This window comes from Staurois parvus, unplaced genomic scaffold (genome assembly GCF_062004578.1).
Source record: "Staurois parvus isolate SC_StPar_1 unplaced genomic scaffold, SC_StPar_1.0 ptg001275l, whole genome shotgun sequence".
NCBI classification, from domain to species: Eukaryota; Metazoa; Chordata; class Amphibia; order Anura; family Ranidae; genus Staurois; species Staurois parvus.
The window spans coordinates 68,619-89,795 of NW_028319071.1; the positions used below are offsets into that span (position 1 = coordinate 68,619).

At 40.2% G+C, this 21,177-nt stretch overlaps 1 protein-coding gene across 1 annotated transcript in view; it reads left to right on the forward strand.

The window, feature by feature from the left end:
• Positions 1 to 12,680, forward strand: part of SLC39A6 (solute carrier family 39 member 6) — a 53,666-nt gene extending 40,986 nt beyond the window's left edge. Inside the window, exons 7-9 of the mRNA XM_089660795.1 lie at positions 468 to 548; positions 2,329 to 2,519; positions 6,206 to 12,680. Coding sequence (XP_089516921.1) covers positions 468 to 548; positions 2,329 to 2,519; positions 6,206 to 6,358 — 425 coding nt within the window. The 3' untranslated portion in view covers positions 6,359 to 12,680. The remainder of the gene's footprint in view (positions 1 to 467; positions 549 to 2,328; positions 2,520 to 6,205) is intronic.
• The last annotated feature ends 8,497 nt before the right edge of the window (positions 12,681 to 21,177 follow it).

The window sequence follows — 21,177 nt, forward strand, 5'->3', positions numbered from 1 at the left end:
TGAAAATGGTGCTCTGCTTAATAATGTGGAACACCGTCCTTTAGTAGTTTTTCCTTAAATTGGGCTCACCGGCCAATCTAATTATCACAGGTGTCCGAGATTCTTTGTTTTCAGTGATCAAAAGAGCCCTGACACACAATGCCATCCGTGCGTTAAACTAAAAAACAAAATATTTAATCTTTGTGACACTTAATTTGCAGAATAATTTGGAACGTGGTGTACAGTAGCCCAGAGAATCCCGGCTTTCTATTTACTGAAGTCTGCTTCGCTGGAAGTTGATTGCTTATTGGTTGCTATTAATTACTGCGTTTTGCTCCTTTTTAGAGTTGGATTCTCCTGACCTAAGCAGTTTGAAATGCTCTTTCATTTTTAAGCTTGTTGCTTTTTGTTATTAATGTATTACAATTGTATTATATTTATACATTGCATGCATAATAGGAGGTGCTAATAGTTGCTTTAAATTACAGGAGCAGCATTTACCGAAGGCTTATCCAGTGGATTAAGTACATCTGTAGCTGTTTTTTGTCATGAACTACCACATGAATTGGGTAAGACTGAACTACATGGATGTAGCTTAATAGTACTGTGATTGTCCATGGAGGGGTGGATATGTCGGTCGCACAACATATTTTCTTGAAGAGGAACCCATTTTTAAAAAACGAAGGGTTAGCCGCGATAAATATTGTAGCACCGCCATCTTGGATTAGGGAGCAGGCCGGGACTTCTTGATGAATTACAACTGGCTCGCAAGTGTACATGAGCAAGATTACGCCGTGCCGTGAGACTGGTCTACAGCATTCTTGGATATGTGATGTGTTTCAGGAGGCTGCGGGTGGGGAGCGGGATGAGCAGTACTTTCCCTTTTGAGTGTAGTTCTATTTTACAGTGGAAGTAAACTTCATCTTTAAAAAATTTGCTGACAGACGGGATATTTATGACAGAAGAGCCCCTATCGGTCTCTTCTGCCATAAATCCATCCTGCCTGTCAGCAGTCATGCACAATGAGCCGTGCATGTGCAGCTCAACGAACATTTACGGCCCCAATCTGTGCCTTGGAGATGTGACACTAGTGCACTTGCGTGGGAGTGACGTTATTGTGGCCTGGCCTATCAATCGACAGAAGGCACGGAACACAGAAGGAAGACTGGACGAAGATGGAAGCGCCCAGGGCTTGCTGGACTGATCCCACCGCAGCTTCTGATGGTCTGCCATAATATACTAATATGCCGTGCATACTAGCACATTATGGCATAATCCACCTGGGGGCCCCTAAAGAGAATTATATAGCGGAGTAACCACCGATTTAAGTCACTCCTGGATATAGGATGCTAAAGTGATTAGATGAACTCCAACAAGCATGTAAACACTTTTTTTTTTTTTTTTTTTCCTCTCTCTCTCAAAGAAATTGTCTGAAATAAGTATTTAACCACTTCCCGCTGGCCGTGCACATATATGTAAATGCTTTAATGTGCTGAGAGCACGCTCCCATCACAGTAATCAGTGGGTACCAGAAAGCTCCCAATCACAAGTATGCATCAGGAGCTTTCTGCTCATGTGACTGTCTATCACAACGTTCACATGATCGCAATACCCCCCCCCCCCCTCTACCTCCCAGCATTTAGAACCTCTGCAAGGGCCTGGAGGCGGCTGCGGCGGGAAGGGGTTAACACCATACAGTACCAACCATTGCAGGACTCTACAGGACCTCTTTATTAAGGCAGCATCTACCTCGTTAAAGGTGCCCTGAAACATTGATGATGCTAACCTAGTAAATACTGTATTTCCTTGATACAACGGAGATACCCTGGCTTCTGTTAAATGGTTATTATCTCTGTTCAAGATTGAATTACTTCACTGCGGTTATGGGTTTATATGGTAATATGGAAAGACTGGGTAACAGTAGCCTGTGGCACCATATTGATGCTCTGCTTTTGGCTCATTAGTGGTCCAACAAATGAAAACTGTTAAGATCACAGTATATCCCATTTCAGGATGGGAGCCCGATTTTATATAAAAGTAATGGCTATTTCCCAAATATACCCATCTGACTGGTCTGCACCCTGTGTTTGCATGCCACCGTTTCTATTTATTGCTGTGAAAGGTCTGTCCTCAGAAAATATTACACTTTTTAATACATTTATTGATGCCTGAACACCACTAATTACCTATTTAAGTTCCTTAATGCCAAGGGCTCCTGTGCCCTTTGTAGTATATAAGCTTTTAAGCCTGGAATGTCTGTTCAGAAACTCTAAAGAATGTTGATTGTAAATTCTCTTATGTGTGCTTTTGCGGTTTCGTGACATTGTTTCTTTGCATTTTATTTCCTAGGGGATTTTGCAGTCCTTCTGAAAGCTGGAATGACTGTAAAACAAGCTGTGTTATACAACGCCCTCTCTGCTATGCTGGCATACCTGGGTATGATAACTGGGATTCTTATAGGCCATTATGCAGAGAATGTTTCAGTGTGGATCTTTGCTCTTACAGCAGGGCTATTCATGTATGTGGCTTTTGTTGATATGGTAAGTGCATCTGTTTAATACTGTATTTTACTATGGTATGTAGGGGACTCTACACACTTAATAGTGGTGACATAAGAGTTCAAATGAGGCTGGGAAAAAAAATTCCATATGAGCCGCACCGCTCCAGCCAGGCCATACTCCCTACGTGTTTTAGTCGCTCCCAGAGCTTAATTATGTTCTCCATGGTTAAACACTGGGGTGGAGTGAAACACATTGGAGGCGTGGCTTGGGTGGAGCCTGGGCTGAGGCTTTTGCACTTTCTTTCTTGGGGTTTTCAGAAATGTTCGGCTCATATGGGCATGTTTTTCCCTGTACACTGCTGCCTGGAGCCGGGACAAGCTCCGTCCTAGCCTGCACTCACCATTGTTGGCTTTATTGATTGGGATCCTTAGAGCCTGCGCAGCACCCACAATTTCTGTTTGGGGTCACATCAAATGCGGCTGTTGTGTGCTTATTCAGCCTCCTCTTATGGCTCTGGTGAAGAGCAAAAGAGTAGATCTCAGCCAGAATGTAAAGTGCAAAATAGGTCAGCTGGTAAAGATGTGCTGCATTAAAAAAAATATCCAAAGACAAATTTGAACAATCAATCACAAAAATAGAATTGATAAAAGTTTGAATGTGATATTTGTATCCAGTCTCAGGGAAACAACAGAAAAGCTTATAAGGGAAGTAGGTAGATAAAATGACCCATCTACATGTTATGTATTGGTGACAGAGATAGGAAAGCAAAAGTCCTAGTACATGATTGCCAGCTAGAGGAAAGGCAGACTTTTGATATGGTATCTGCTGTCTGTGGCTGTACCTCTTCCAACTCTGCAAGATATTTGAGACTTGTCATAGACCTGTGGAATGTTTGCGCACATGTGGGGGCTACACTTGCATACGCTTCAATTTTTCCTGTTTGTACAGACATGTTGCTGGTCTACCAGTTTTCAAATACCTGGCAAAAAAGTAGTGTCATGGCTTCACATGTGGTCCCTGGCCATCTATGATCCTGGGAGGCCAGAAGCGATGTCATGACGTCAGTTCTGGCTCTGGCAGATGTAAACGCTGCCATTTTCTTTCCTGGAAAGCAGAGATTGATGTTGTGTGTTTTTATTTTTTTTATTTTTTTTATTTTAATTTCATGCTTTCCAGGGTAGAGGAGATATCTGGCATCTAAGGCTACATTCACACTAGCTTTGTTAGTAGGCATTAGACAAGCGATTGAGGAACGTTAAAAACTCTTCCCAATCACCTATGAAAATTCTACACATGACAGCGCACAGTGTTGTTCACACTGAAGTGTTAGCGTCGCGGCAAAATTGACGCCTCATGTCGAGTCTGGAGGCGTTGAAGCCTCCCATTCAAGTCTATGGTTACGCACCTCAAACTGCTGGCAGGTGTTTGCGGGGCATTTGCAGAGCGTTGATACCATTAAACTTCATTATAGGCTTTTGTGGTGCAGTTGTGACGCTTGCCAAACACCTCAAAAACACGTGTAGGGCGTTAAAAACACTTCCCTAATGCCTTTCAAATGCTATAGGGGCGTTTGGCAAGCCTTAGAAATTAGTCAAGTGTGAACGAGCCCTTATTGAGCCCAGATATCTCCATAAAGAGGACCTGTCATGCCTTATTCCTATTACAAGGGATGTTTAATTTATTTTATCACTTTTATGCTGAATACAAGACATGTAAAGTTCAGTGTAAAAATAAAAAGATATAAAAATAATATAGAAAACATTTTTTTAACGCACCCCTCGTACTCCCGTACACAAGCGAACGCACACCTAGGTTGTGCCCGCGTATATAAACCTCGTTTGCACCACACATGTTGGGTATCGCTGCAAATGTTAGAGTGAGAGAAATAATTGAAACGCTAGACCTCCTCTGTAATTCTAAACTAGTAACCAGTAAAAAATTTTTTAAAGCATTGCCTGTGGAGATTTTCAAGTAACCTAGTTTGGCGGGATTCCACGAGTGTGTGAAATTTTAAAGCGTGGCATGTTGGGTATCTATTTACACAGCGTAACATCCTCTTTTATATTTACCAAAAAATGATATATATTGTTTTTTGCATTAAAATCCATTAAAGTGTATTTTTTCCACAAAAATTGCATTTGAAAAATTGTTGCGCAAACATCATGTGACAAAAAAACCTGCAATGACAACCATTTTTCTTTTTTTCCTCTCTAGTCTCTGCTAAAAATAAATTATATATATATATGATGTTTGGGGTTCTGAGTAATTTTCTAGCAAAAGAAAATATTTTTACATGGAGAGAAATGCCAGAATTGACCTGGGCTGGAAGTGGTTAATAAAATGTGTCATTTTTATGTTCAATATAGCATGACTGTTATTAACCACCTCCTGGCCGCCATATAGTACAATGACGGACGCAAGGTGGTTATCTCGTTCTGGGAGGAAGTCCTATAACGTCCTCCCATTCTCACCGCACATGCGCGGCTCAGGGAGCGCACGGCGATCGGCGGTGCGCTGCGTCCCCCGGACACAGCGGATCACTGATCACGGAAAGAGCCGAAGATGTCGGCTCGGTCATGTGATCAGCTGTGTCCAATCACAGCTGATCACATGTAAACAGAGAAATGCCGGTTCTTGCCATTTCTCTCCTCTCCAGCTGTCACACTGACAGCTCGAGAGGAGAGCCGGTAATCTGCATTCCTCGGAGGGGACATGTACACTGATCATCAGGGCACTGATGATCAGTGTGCCCTGATGATCAGTGTAGCCCCAGCAGTGCCACCTGTCAGTGCCTTGTGCCAGTACCCATCAATGCCACATATCAGTGCCTACCAGTGCACATCAATGCCACATATCCGTGCCCATTGGAGCTGCCTTTCAGTGTCACTCATCAGTGCCAGTCAGTGCCGCCTATCAGTGCATATATCAGTGCTGCCTTTCAGTGCCCAATCGTGATGCCTGTCAACGCCCATTAGTGCCACCTACCAGTGCCTCCTCATCAGTGCCCATCACTGCAGTCTCATTAGCGCACATCAGTGAAGGAGAAAAATCACTTATTTACAAAATTTTATAACAAAAACTAAAACTTTTTTTTTTCCTTCCAAATTTTCAGTGGTTTTTGGTTTAAGAAAAAATAAAAACCCCAGAGGTGATTAAATGCCACCAAAGTAAAGCTCTATCTATCACAAAAAAATTATAAAAAATTTCATATGGGTACAGTGTTGCATGACCGCGCAATTGTCATTCAAAGTGCAACAGTGCTGAAAGCTGGAAATTGGACTGGGCAGGAAGGGGGTATAAGTGCCCTGTAGGCTTGTGGTTAAAAACACTTCATAATGTTTCCGTATACTCAGGGGCGGACTGACAGCTCATGGGGCCCCTGGGCAATAGGGGATCATGGGGCCCCTGTGTCCTTGTCCAAACTCAAAAAAGCCTATGGAAAAGGTACCAGGGGCATCTCATTGGGCCCCCTACTGACCCCGGGCCCTCGGGCAGTGCCCGAGTTTCCAAATGGTCAGTCCGCCCCTGCATATACTCGTTTCATATTTATTGTATTATTTTTAGCAGTGTACTCTTTAGCATTGCATGCATGACTGTATATTGCGTAATATAGCAGATTTTTTTTATACAGCATATGTATTATATTCCTGTGTTGTGAACCATGTGTGTGATCCTTGTTTCTTTGGTCATTGTACTGAAACATAATCCCTGTTTCTGGTTTGCAGGTACCCGAGATGTTGCACAATGATGCAAGTGACCATGGCTGCAGTCGTTGGGGATATTTTCTCTTGCAGAATGCAGGAATTCTTTTAGGATTTTTCATCATGTTGGTTATTTCTGTATTTGAATCTAGAATTGTTTTCATTGTTAACCTATAACTATAGGTTGCCTGTGGTCATCAAATTCACACAACAAACAACATTAATATTATTTTTTTTTGTTATGCAGTGAGCATATCTATTTTTATACTAATTGTGAAAAAACTGCACTTAGTGACTTTGGAGAAGATGCAGTAACACTGCAAAGGTCATTAGCAAACAAATGGTTTGTGCCAAATGCATCCTTTTTTTTTTTTTTTTTTTTTCTTTTTTTTTTTTTTTTTTAGCTACCATTTTTTATGCATTTAATAGATGCTGTCTCAATAGAAGTTCTTCATGTATGTCATTTTCTACCATTGGCAAATCCTAGTTTTTGGAGATTTTGTTTATTCTTTTTCTCCATTTTTATCACTTCTGTGTGTCTTTCTGAGCCCAATATATAGGTCAGCATCAACTGCAAAACACAGAGCCAGTTGGGGAGTCATTAAGTTGCTTATCAATGGTTATAATTGTTCTTTCCAGTGAAAGAGGCTTAAAGCTTTATTCCACCTTTACAATAGAAATTAAATTACCAGGCTTTGTTAAAAAAAAAAAAAAAACACAAAAAAAACAAAAAACAAACACTGCCTCCTGCAGACTTGCCATTCCAACCGTCCAGCACTGGTCGTCTTCTTGGATGAATGACACTCGCCATCCTTCAACCCACTTTCTGTAAGCTCAGTCTGTCATGGATATGCACCTTAGGAGCTGCACAAAGAGTCACACATTAAGTGAGCACTGTTCATACATGAGTAAAGACCACCTACTGCCGCTGTCAGACAAGAAGTACATGTGTCATCATGTGACTGCCCAAAAAAGACTGCTGGATTTATTGTGTATGCTGTTTATTTTGTTAATGTATGGGGCAGCAGTAAAAGTGGAGTTGGGCTTTAAAGTCACTTGCTAGCTAAGTTGTAAAGCAAAGATATTTACAAAGCAAAGTCAACTTTGTAAATCTGCATCTTCTGCGGTGTTTGGCTATACTTATACAGCATATGTAAACTTTTACTGTGCCAAAAGAAGGTTCAAACTTTATTGGTGGGCATGCAAGGACTGCAGCAGCCATGTATTATAGTGCTTATTTGAACAATTTATAGCTATCAGCAGACTGTTGGAAATGGAACGAATTGCCATTGGGTAAAATATTAACATTTCCAGGGTACAGGGCATGTTTTGAAAGTCTGAATAGGCTAATAAAGCAAATAAGGTAACAAATTCTATTTATAACATTTAATATTTCAGTGCCCTGTTTTTCAGTTTCAAATTTCTCACAACAGAGTTACACTCTAAAAAAAAAAAATTAAGTTTGAGTATTGTGCATGATGTAATGCACACAATCATCAAGCTGGGATATGAAGTCTAACGTACTCTGTGATTAACTCTTTTCTCTTAAGAGCAACTCTGGACAAACTTTAAAATTCATTGTTAGTGGTTTGCAGATTGAGCATATCCCAGCTATTACCAGTGGTGCTCCAAAGGTTAAATCCTGTAGGATTGGATGGAAAGTGAGCTCTATTATCAGATTCCTTCAGTGAATGAAGATTTTAATGGGAGGCACTTGATTACACACAACAAATAGCATGTGTGTCAATAGACCTGTGGTATGTTTTGGTTTTTTTTTTGCTTTTTTTTTTTTTTTTTTTTAATTTGTATCATATCTTTGTAATCTTCATTCTATGGATGGTGCATCCCTTTAAAACGTAAAAAAAACACCATATGTTGTATATCAATGTTGTAATAATGTTCTTTGTCATAAACAGCACTATAAATGCTGCATGATGCCACACCTATTTGTATACCATTAGATGAAGTTAGTGTGGCAGGATAGTTTTAATGCAGAACTGAGAAGCCAATTGGTTAGACATTTCAAGTTGCCTTCTTTGAGGGCCCATTCACACCAGGGAGCCATTCTACACGTGACCGCTGGTGTGCCCTGTGCAACACATCGCCTTGTGGCGATGACATAATCCTGGTACATCATATTGTTTTTTTCTCGCAGAACTTTATTACATTGTCACAGGTGAGTTCTATTCACTGCTGCGGTGTTGCAATGTGGTGATTCACATTGCAACTCACTGCACTGAAACAAATACTACATGCATACATTTCGACTTGTCTATGCATTAGGACTGCCCTGGAAATAGCTGCCAGAGCAGCCTCACCACATCTGGTGTGTACGAACTTCAAGGACATTTTCCACCTTTTTGACCATGTTTCATTTTACACCCATATTTAGGGTCACATTTCCTATCTCTCATGCCGCCCAACCCTCACTTGCCTGAATCACAGGGTGTTTCTCCCTGTAGCATCCTGTTTTGTCTTTACAATTTAGTGTGGCTCCATCCACACAGCCGTATCACCCATTCAAAGAGATCCTGTTAATGGTAAGACTATAGGTCTCATCTGCCCGCCACAGCAGGGGGAATCGGAGATCGCGCTGGCACAAGTGCAGGGACATGTAGTCCATTGATTTCTTCCCCCAGCCCCATAAACAAAGGTCACTACCTCTGTAAAAACCTGGGGCTGAGGGTAAACCATGCAGGAGCCTGTACATTGCACCTATGACACCCGTGTGGTTGCAATGTTCTGCAGGCTTGAATTCTATAAAAGCACACTTTTTTTTTATTTTAATAAGGTGGGGTGCATTTATTCTTCTTTTTTTTTTTTTTTTGCTTTGCTTTGCAAAAGGTGGATTATGCCTATGGCTGTACTATCAGTATGTGTCTCCTGGCCATAGTATGTCTATGTATGCATGTGAGGATATAGACCCTAGATTATAAGCTCTTCGAGGGCAGGGATTGATGTGAATGTACAATATGTAAAGCACTGGGTAAATTGTCAGCACTATATAAATACCTGTTGTAAGTCATAAATAAGTTAAATCGGTTATAATATTTATACAGGGTTTTTACAGCGCCAACAGTTTGCACAGTGCTTTACAATATAAATTGAGATGGTATAGGTACAATACAATAAAACAAGAAGGTTAGGCTATTAAGTCACAGTACCATGCTATGTATGTTAGGAGGAAAACAAACTAATGCTTGTCAATTTGAGGTCAATTACTGCTGTCAGTCTTATATTGATTTGATCCACGGTTGCACAATCTTTACTGTTGTCCAGCTTTAAATGTCCGTCTGTTTTTCCTTTACTGGTAAAGTGAAAATGTTACTTTTTCAGGAGACACTTTAGAACAGTGGTTCTCAACCTTCCTAATGCCGTGACCCTTTAATACAGTTCCTCATGTTGTGGTGACCCCCAACCATAAAATGATTTACCCAGTAATTATAATTCATGAAGTGTCGTTTTACCTCCAATACTGCTGCTTTCAACACAGCAGCTGCCTTCTACGCAGTAGCTGCTCTTTACACATCGGAAATATGTGTTTTCTGATGGTCTTAGGGGACCCCTGTGAAAGGGTCGTTTGACCCCCAAAGGGGTCGCGACCCACAGGTTGAGAACCACTGCTTTAGAATATATGGCCATGTAGATGCCAAAGACCAACACAGATGTTACTGATTGATATAGGTTTACAGACAGTTGCCTAGTGTGCACTTAGCTAATTACAATTAATAAGATCTTGAATATGGTACGTTTTGTAGGTCTTGTGTTTTCCCAATGTGTCGCGTTACTTAATGCCTTATTTATTTTATTAATACACTTGCTTTAGAAATAGATATTTTTGTTCCAAAGCAATGTCTCCTGTGATTTGCACATTTAAGACAAAACGTCTGCATAAACCTCCCCAGCAAATTTCACACAGAGCTCTCTTGGCACCTCTCTGCTTCATTTCTTTGATAGAGTGGTGCTTCCAGGGAGAGCATGTGACAATGCAACTGAGTTGCTAGGACTGCATATTGTCACAGGGGAAGACAGTGGCAACATCCACCTTGGCTAACTACCACACTGAAGTGTACTGTGAGTGGACCCTTCCTGCAGGGGGGTGGTAAGGCAGTGTAGATGTAAGTATACATTGCTGGGGGTGGAGGATGGGCTATTAACAGGCAGTGCCATTCTGTTCTAAATGGGCAGGTGACCATAGCTCTTTAAAGTCCAGTAAAATATTAAGCTTTGAAAAACCTGGTCAAATTATGATTTTGAATATAAACATTTCTATTTCTAAAGTTGTGTATCTACATTATTCCTGATAAATGTGTATAAAGTAATGCAAATATAATTGGCTTTTCTGTTTAAGAACAATTAACAATACCTTGCATTAATTGTAGATTGCATGCGGTTCTTCTAGTTTAGGGTAGGCTGCCTACTTTGAGTTAAATAATACACATTCTTGTAATTTTGTTTTTCCCTACATAACCCGATCTCACACCTTCCACCAAATGTAAAAGTTGGGGCAGAGTAACCTTGTGAGGTTCCTTTTGTAATGTTCTGTTTTCAAGAAGCACTCAAAAGGAAAATACTGTATTCTGATGTCTGTATGTTATGATGGAATTCAGTATATGAACTTTTTTTTTTACTATTTTACATAGCTCAATTTATAATTTTGTCCACAAATACATAAGTCCGGTGACAATAACAGGGGTTTGGACAAACTACAACATTGGCAGGGGTCTGCTTACAATGATACCTCATATTTAAACTTAAAATAAAAATGGCTGCTGTGGGTGCTCAAGCAGCCCTGGTGGTGTTTAATCACGGTCAGTCTTGCTAATCAGCCTGGCCTGCTTGTAACATGGAGAAAAATGTATAAAGTATGTAAAATAGAAAGTTAGTATGTGAACTCTTTTTATTTATTCGGATTATCAGTATACACTAAGGCCCCATGTACACGGGACGTTTCTGAACGGTGGAAACTGACCGCGGCTAAACAGACATTTTTTTTAACCTACGTTTTCCAGCATTTGCATAACGTGTTTATGCGCATTTGCATTTAGAAGCGTTTTTTAAAGATAAGCACAGGAGAACCTCTGAAATAGTTAATTTCTTTCAGTGCATTCTGGGCATTTCGGACTGTTTCAGAAAAATACATACAGTAGAAGCAGAGACAGCAGTATGTGTTGAGATAATTAGGTGTGAGTTGCTCATTTAACATTTCTTTTGTTTCCAAGGGTGGGAAGGTGTCTGGTGGAGTGAGCCATTAAGGTCACCTGGCAGGGGGTCTTCCTGAGGAATTTGAGGTGTGAATGGTCATTAACATATCTTTTGTTTCCAAGGGTGGGAGAGGTCTGAGGTCATTATTGGTCATTACAATGTGTGACAAGCTTGGCAGGAACATCCTGTGTTAAGTGTTTTGTCCATCTGAGCACCTTGAAAACTCTTTGCATGTATTTTTCATGATGAAAAAAGGCTCTGGATAGCATTGGGAACTGGAAGAGTTAAAAAAAAAAAAAAAAAAAAAAATTTTGAAATGCTGATAAAAATTGATCTGTGAACGCAAGTTTGTTGCGTTCAAAAAAACGACTGTAAACTCAACTGCCTGTAAACAACTCTAAACGAAGATGTGTACATGGACACAAAGGAAACCATTAGGGAGAGTTCAGGGGCTGCTGAAAAAACCGCTGAACAGCTCTTAAACGTGTGTTTATCAGCTGCAGCGTACATGAGCCCTAATAGTGGTCCTTTTAGATTTGCACCAATGATGATCATCTGCTGCTGTATTTGTCAGAAATTTGTGTCATCCCTATTTTCTAACAGACCTACAAGAGCAACTAGGGGAAATCATAACTAGGCAATTTACTCGAATGGAGGTAACAATATGTTTGCATGTTCATTTCATTGATTACCCTTCTCCCAAACCTAGCATGGCCTTTTTTAAATTGCAATGTGTTTTCTGAAAGCGTACAAGAATGTGTGTTGTGTTCCACAAATTTAGGAAGCTTTGCCTAAATCTTTGTAACACTCTACCTGTAAGGATGTTCAGATATAGTCGAAATGTGTTGGGTTTTTTTTTTTTTCATTTCTGATGTAAAATGCAAGCAAACGCTCTCCATTGTGTTTATGGATTCAAAATTACTGTTAGTCACAGAAAGATGGTTCTATATTTTTTTTTTTTTGCACAAGAAATGATTTATGAAAATGGTCACAAAACAAAGCTGGAGCAGAAGTGGAGCTGTTTCAGGCTTCATCTCCTAGATTAATGTTATGGGGAACAGATTTGCTTTTGGTCCAGTGTGTAAGTGTTAGTATATTTTGAAATGTGTGTAATGTTTCATCTTTCCATCTGCATATACAAATTTGGCTTTGTAAAATTGATATTGTTTACTCTGCTGCTTTTTTCATTGTCCAAGGTCCTGTGTGCATGTCCCAAATGTTACATGCAATTTTTCTATTTTTTCACATTTCCAGATGCTGTACTGTAGAGGAAATTAAATTAATTCATACATGTTTTGTGTTTCCTCCTGTTTTTATTTATTTTTGTCAAAATACATTTTAACTGAACAAGATGTTTACCATATATGTGATTGAAGGGAGTCTGTCACAAGGCAGGACACCCATATGGTTGGGCTGTGATGGAAATTGCCAGTGCTGGACTGCTGTCACAGATTTGTTCTTGGCCACTGAGGCTAAAGCTGGCCATACATGTGTAGATGTTCGGACGAAAATGTTCGTAAGAAAAGTCGTATGAAAATTCTTTGTGCATTCAATGAATGGATGAATGTTATTCAAAAATTGAGTTTTTGTTTTTAACATTCGATTTTAAAACAAATGTAATTTATGAACAATAACCACATATACTGGTTGAAAATGTGTTTAATCGAGATAGGTTTTCCTTCCTGCCCCTTTGAATTTTCCTGTCACTGCTGTCGAAAACAAACATCGATTTGACCCCACTAACGATTAGAAAGTCAAACGAATATTCTTGAAAATAAAATTTGTGAAAGAAAATCTATACATGTATGGCCAGCTTAAGCCTGCCCTGAACCAAGTATGCTGTACCTGATTCAAATAATTGATACTGCCATAATGGCCTAGTTTTTCTGTATACACTGCTCAAAAAAAATAAAGGAACACTTTTTAATGAGAGTATATCATCGAGTCAGTTAAACTCCTGGGATATTGATCTGGTCAGTTAAGTAGCAGAGAGGGTTGTTAATCAGTTTCAGCTGCTTTGGTGTTATTGAATTAACAGGTGCACTAGATGGGCAACAATGAGATGACACCCACAACAGGAATGGTTTTACACGTGGAGGCCACTGACATTTTTTCCCTAGTCCTCTTTTCTGACTATGTAAATAGAAAGGCTATAGTGAGCGCTCCAAAATGTCAGCTGAACATTCAAGGAAAACACATAAGTCCCAAAATGGATATACAAATATAAAATGCAGCGCTGTGCGATATTGCTCTAGTATAGGTAACGGTAATATAGACATAAAACCAAACATGGAATATGGAATTTATATCATAGATGGATAAAATGCAGTCCTGTAATAGTGCTCACTGTTCTCCAGTGCAAATGATAGAAATGCGCACTAACCAGAAGCGTATTGGTAATATGCATGTATATAAATAATCCTGAAGAATCCCCTCTCTTTCTGGTCAGAAACTCCTATCCAGTTTCTGACCAGAAAGAGAGGGGATTCTTCAGGATTATTTATATACATGCGTATTACCAATACGCTTCTGGTTAGTGCGCATTTCTATCATTTGCACTGGAGAACAGCGAGCACTGTTACAGGACTGCATTTTATCCATCTATGATATAAATTCCATGTTTGGTTTTATGTCTATATTACTGTTACCTATACTAGAGCAGTATCGCACAGCGCTGCATTTTATATTTGTATATCTCTTTTCCGACTGTTTTTCACTAGTTTTGCATTGGGCTAGGATCAGTGTCACTACTGGTAGCATGAGGTGATACCTGGACCCTACAGAGTTTGCACAGGCAGTCCAACTCCTCCAAGATGGCACATCAATACGTGCCATTGCCAGAAGGTTTGCGGTTTACCCCAGCACAGTCTCAAGAGCATGGAGAAGATTCCAGGAGACGGCAGTTATTCTAGGAGAGCTCAACAGGGCTGTAGAAGGTCCGTAACCCATCTGCAGGACAGGTATCTGCTCTTTGGCAGTGCTCATGCTTTTTCTCCTTGCACAATAGTCCTACAAAATTACCTCCAGCAGGCCACTGGTGTGAATGTCTCTGACCAAACAATGAGAAACAGACTTTGAGGGTGACCTATGGGCCTGATGTCCTCTAGTGGGCCTTGTGCTCATTGCCCAGCACCATAGAGCTTGATTGGCATTTGCCACTTAACACTAGAATTGTCAGGTCTGCCAATGGTGCCATGTGCTTTTCACAGATGAGAGCAGATTGACCCTGAGCATGTGACATGTGAAAGGGTCGGGAGAAGCCGCGGAGAACATTATGCTGCCTGTAACATCGTTTGCCATGACCGTTTTTGTGGTGGGTCAGTGATGGTCTGGGGAGGCATATCCATGGAGGGATGCACAGACCTCTACAGGATAGACAATGGCACCCTGACTGCCATTAGGTATCAGGATGAAATGCTTAGACCCATTGTCAGACCCTATGCTGGTGCAGTTGGTGGTGGGTTCCTCCTGGTGCACGACAATGCCCGGCCTCATGGTGAGAGTATGCAGGCAGTTTCTGGAGGATTAAGGAATTGATACCATTGAATGGCCCCCACACTCACCTGACCTAAATCCAATAGAACACCTCTGGGGTATCATGTTTCGGTCCATCCAATGCTGCCAGGTTGCACCTCAGACTGTCCAGGAGCTCAGTGATACCCTGATCCAGATCTGGGAGGAAATACCCCAGGACACCATCTGTCGTCTCATTAGGAGCATGTCCCGATGTTGTCAGGCATGTATACAAGAACATGGGGCCATAAAAACTACTGAGTACCATTCTGTGTTGCTGCAGTGAAATTTCAGCAAAATAGACTCGCCTGCTGCATCATTTTTTCACTTTGATTTTTGGGGTGTCTTTGAATTCAGTCCTCTGTAGGTTGATAATTTTCATTTCCATCAAACGATGGGGCATCCTTACGTTCTTAACACATTACCCAGTCCATATCAGTATACATATCCAGCATGAGATTTTTCCCCATTGAGATCTGATGTGTTCTCAAAGTGTTCCTTTAATTTTTTTGAGTAGTGTATTTTTAAGTCTTTATTTTTTTTGGATAAAACTTTAAATACTACTATGCATATACAAGGTTCAAGGCTTCCAAAATCCTGCTATCTCCTAGCAGAGTGACAAACAACTTTAATTATAAAAAATAAAAGGGTATTTGGTAGCCCAGGGGTCCTCAAACCTTTTAAACGGGGACAGTTCACTGTCCCTCAGACCGTTGGAGGGCCGGACTATAGTTTAAAAAAAAAAAAAAACTATGGTCATCTCCTGTACTGTGTCCGCATTTGTTCAAAGACTGCGGACATACAACGGCGGTGGGGATACTGGGCCGGCCGCTCTATAAGACGCACAGACATTTCCCCCCAAGTGTGTCTTATGGAGCGAAATAGTGTCCCATCATTGGTGTCAGTGGGAGGAATAGTGCCCCACCATTGGTGTCAGTGAGAAGAATAGTGCCACATCATTGGTGTCAGTGGGAGGAATAGTGCCCCATCACTGGTGTCAGTGGGAGGAATAGTGCCCCATCATTGGTGTCAGTGGGAGGAATAGTGCCCCATCACTGGTGTCAGTGGGAGGAATAGTGCCCCATCACTGGTGTCAGTGGGAGGAATAGTGCCCCATCACTGGTGTCAGTGGGATGAATAGTGCCCCATCACTGGTGTCAGTGGGAGGAATAGTGCCCCATCACTGGTGTCAGTGGGAGGAATAGTGCCCCATCGTTGGTGTCAGTGGGAAGAACCGTGCCCCATCGTTGGTGTCAGTGGGAAGAACCGTGCCCCATCGTTGGTGTCAGTGGGAAGAACCGTGCCCCATCGTTGGTGTCAGTGGGGGGAGGAATAGTGCCCCATCGTTGGTGTCAGTGAGAGTAATAGTGCCCCATCATTGGTGTCAGTGGGGGGGGAATAGTGTCCCATCGTTGGTGTCAGTGGGTGGAATAGTGCCCCATCATTGGTGTCGGTGGGGGGAGGAATAGTGTCCCATCATTGGTGTCAGTGGGAAGAATAGTGCCCCATCATTGGTGTCAGTGGGGGGGGTTGGAATAGTGTTACCATATCTATGAATGTGACACCATCCATAATTATATCACACAAATAAATCCTAAATAATCCAAGGACTCCGAGTGTTTGTGATCATGAGTCTTTGCCTGTCTTAGCATGAGAATACTTCTATTTTAAATGTGAGTGCAATTTTAATAAAACGAATTGCGGTTTTAAATATATTACACAATAATGGCTTCTGTGTGGCTTTGTGAATATGTGAGTTCGCCCTACAGAAAAAATACAGTGGTGAAATGAATTTCTAAGGATACAGATACCTGTATTAATTAATGGAAGCAAGAGGGAACCTGTCAGAGGTCTCTACACAATCCCCAGAGGAGGGGGAGACATGGTTATTGACCTATAATAATCTATAAATCAATGTATGAAAGTGAGGGTCCATCTAGAATCACATGTGTGATGATGCACATGATTATATGAAGAGGCTTACAGCACCGGGATAGTAGGCTCACTCACCAGCAGGAGCATATTTGATTATTAACGGAGTGGAAGAGATTTTGGAACTGTTAGTTTGCACCTAACTACACTAAATGTTGGATTATGTATAATTAATTTGTGTGAGATAATTGTGGATGGTGGCATATTCATAGATATGGTAACGCATGCAAATTAAATTTTCAGCAAAGCAACACAATTACTGTTTTATTATTTATATGTGATGAACACACATTACCAGTGATTGTGGCAGCTCAGTTTATTGTTTTTACATGGGACACTATTAGTGGCAGCACACAATCATTTTTTTTTTATTTTTATAAATTTAATATATTTGCTCAGTTTGTTCAACACATCCCTCCCTCCACAATGCTTTTGGCAGCCCATGGGACACTCTTGACAAATGATGGAGAAAAGGACAAAATATGGACTTTGTAGGCACGTACCCAACACAACAGTTTGTTAAATAATTATAACATTTATTTAACAAATTCATAAAATAGCATATATATCAGAATACAATATAAAAACCAACAATATAACTCTAATATGTTAAATAAATATCCCTAAATAAGTAAACTAATACACATATAGTGAACCCAAAAATCATATAATCCCAAAAATATCAAATATATAAAAATTATTGATAATCAACAAAAACTATTATCAAAATGATAAGTCACTCGTGTCCAAAAATAAAGTCACTCCAAACTCTGTATCCAAAAAATGCAACTTTGCAGATCCTTTGGTATCGAGCCACTCCAATGGCTCCCAAAAGAAAAGTATGTACCTCAGAAATAAAGAAAACTCATATAGTGCATTAACTTAATAAATTCAATATCATACCCATATACCATATGCACTGTGCAACTTCAAAAAAATGTGAAAATTAAAGTGAAAATGTGAACACTATAAAACTGTGATAGTGCGTCACTCTGTGAATACAGTAATCTAAGTGGCCATTCAGTGTACACTTCTATAGTGTAAGGCATAAATGCCTTTACAAAAAAAAACAAAAAACACCTTATCAATACTGCAGAGTTAAGCAGCATGCTCCCATATAAAAACCCATATAAAAATATAAAAACCACTTAAAGGGAATCACTAGTGATGGAGCATGACTTGGTATACCCCCTAACAGTGAAGGTTTGAAATAGGCAAGAATGGCATTGGCAGCTCAACCCCTTCCATAAACTTCCAACTGTTGGGATGCTCCTGTCCACCAGAGTGCCAGTGCTCTACATGTTTTGTGATGGAACGTCGCTTCTTCGGGATCTATTATCTACATGAAGGCAAAACAAGCATAGTAAGCAATCATATACAGTTAACAATTTTTCAATATGCAGCAAAAGATTATACATCACTTACTAAAAAGTTAACCGCTTTCCTGCCACCCTATAGCAGAATTACTGCTACAGGGTGGCAGGGCTGTGCAAAATCATGTATATATACAGTTGTGTTCAAAATAATAGCAGTGTTGAAAAAAGTGAATAATGCTCAAAATCCTTCTAATAGCTTTTATTTCCATACACACAAATGCATTGGGAACACTACACATTCTATTCCAAATCAAAACATGAAGAAAAATATATCAAATTTGTGTTGTTCCTCTGAAAAAAGTGAATATTAGACTGTTCAAAAAAATAGCAGTTTGTATTCTTCTTTACAAACTCAAACATTCACTATATAAACTGAAAAATGTTTGAAGATTTTGCTTTCCTTTGAATCACTTAATGAATATTTAGTTGTATAAGCACTGTTTCTGAGAACTGCTGTACATCTGTGTTGCATGGAGTCAACCAACTTCTGGCCCCTGTGAACAGGTATTCCAGCCCAGGATAATTGGACTACATTCCACAGTTCTTCTCTATTTCTTGGTTTTGCCTCAGAAAACTTGTGGGGTGACATCAAAAATGCAGTTTCTATTGGATTAAGATCCGGGGATTGGGCTGGCCACTCCATAAAGTCAATCTTGTTGGTCTGGAACCAAGATGTTGCACGTTTACTGGTGTGTTTGGGGTCGTTGTCTTGTTGGAACACCCATTTCAAGGGCATTTCCTCTTCAGCATAAGGCAGCATGACCTCTTCAAGTATTCTGATGTATTCAAACTGATCCATGATCCCTGGTATACAATAAATAGGCCCAACACCGTAGTATGAGAAACATCCCCATATCATGATGCTTGCGCAACCATGCTTCACTGTCTTCACAGTGTACTGTGGCTTGAATTCAGTGTTTGGGGGTCGTCTGACACACTGTCTCCGGCCACTAGACCCAAAAAGAACAATCTTACTTTCATCAGTCCACAAAATGTTGCGCCATTTCTCTTTAGGCCAGTCAATGTGCTCTTTGGCAAATTGTAACCTCTTCAGCACGTCTTTTTTTCAACAGTGGGACTTTGCGGGGGCTTCTTGCAGATAGCTTGGCTTTACATAGGCGTCTTTTAATTGTAACAGTACTCACAGGTAACTTTAGACCGTCTTTGATCTTCCTGGAGCTGATTGTTGGCTGAGTCCTTACCATTTTGGCTATTCTTCTATCCATTCGAATGGTAGTTTTTCGCTTTCTTCCACGTCTTTCAGGTTTTGGTTGCCATTTTAAAGCATTTTCGATCATTTTAGCTGAGCAGCCTATCATTTTCTGCACTTCTTTATATGTTTTCCCCTCTCCAATCCGCTTTTTAATCAAGGTACGCTGTTCTTCTGAACAATGTCTGGAACGACCCATTTTCCTCAGAATGTCAGAGAGAAATGCACTGTAACCAGCATGTACAACATTTGCTGCCTTCCTTCCTTAAATAAGGGCAATAATTGCCACCTGTTTTTCAAAGGATGAATGACCTCACTAATAGAACTCCACACTGCTATTATTTTGAACATGCCCCTTTCAATTAGTGATTCAATTACACAGAATCAGCAGCATGCATGTCATGACTGTTGGGTCTGTTGGATTTCTATTACTCTACTACACCTGCTAGTAAATTATTTGCCATGTAGAAATGTCATTTCTACCAAAAACAGTGATTGATCAGGTTAGTGATGTCTGACTGCTATTATTTTGAACACAACTGTATATGTGAATTACACCCCAAAATACATTCTGCTACTTCTACTGAATATGAGGATACCACGTGTGTGAAACCTTTCGGAAGTCTAGCCACATACAGGAGCACGAAATCCAATGACCACTTTGAAAGCCTGAAGGTGCGTAACTTCCTCATCTGATTTCCTCTTTACCTATCACAGTTTTGGAGGCTCTGAAATGCCAGGATAACAAAACCCACCCACCAAATGCCCCCTTTTGGAAAGTAGACACCCCAAGGAATTTAAGAAGAAGCATGGCAAGCATTGTGCAGAACTTTTTTCTCACAAGGTTTTGAAAAATAAAAAAGAAAAGAAAAAATGTTTTCGTTTTCTTTTTTCATTTTCCAAAAAATTGTGGCAACAAACGAGAACTTCAAAATACTCACCACATCTCCTTTAAAAATTCCATGGTGTGCCTTCTTTCCAAAAAGGGGTCATTTAGGTGGGGGTTGTACTATTTTGACATTTCAGGGCCTCCAAAACTTTGATAGGTAATCAGGAAGTGTAATGAGGAAATAAAGCCCTTTAAAAGCCGAAAGGCGCTTATTGGATTTTGGGGTCTTGTATGTACGTGGCTAGACTGCCAAAAAGTCTCTCACATGTGATATCCTCATACTCAGGAGAAGTAGCAGAATGTATTTTGGGGTCTGATTCCACATATACCTATAGCATGTGTGAGCAATATATGAATTTTTTTTGGTCATTTTCCAAAAACACGTAGGAAAAACATGTTTTCTATTGACTCAACATGCCTCTCAGCAGACACCCTAGAGAATAAAATGGTGGGTGTTGCAATTTTTTATGTCACATAGTACTTGTGCAGCAATTTTTCAAACGCAATGTTTTTTTTTTAAACTGCGCATGCCCCGTGCAATGGCTACAAACTATCCATCCATATTTACAAACTATCCACAGATGACGCTTTAAAAGCCTTTACAGGCTATCATTTAAGTTTTACACAGGAGGTCTAGTGCTAGCATTACTGTCCTCGATCTGACATTCGCGGTGATACCTCACATGCATGCTGCAACTGCTGTTTACATACCTACACAGGACCGACGCTTGCATATGCCGTTGTGGGCGAATGAGGGTAATTATATATATATATATTTTTTTTTAATTATTATTTTTACACTGTCCCTTTCATTTTTTATTTTTTTTTATCTGTTCTTTTGTTATCACAGGGAATGTAAATATTCCCTGTG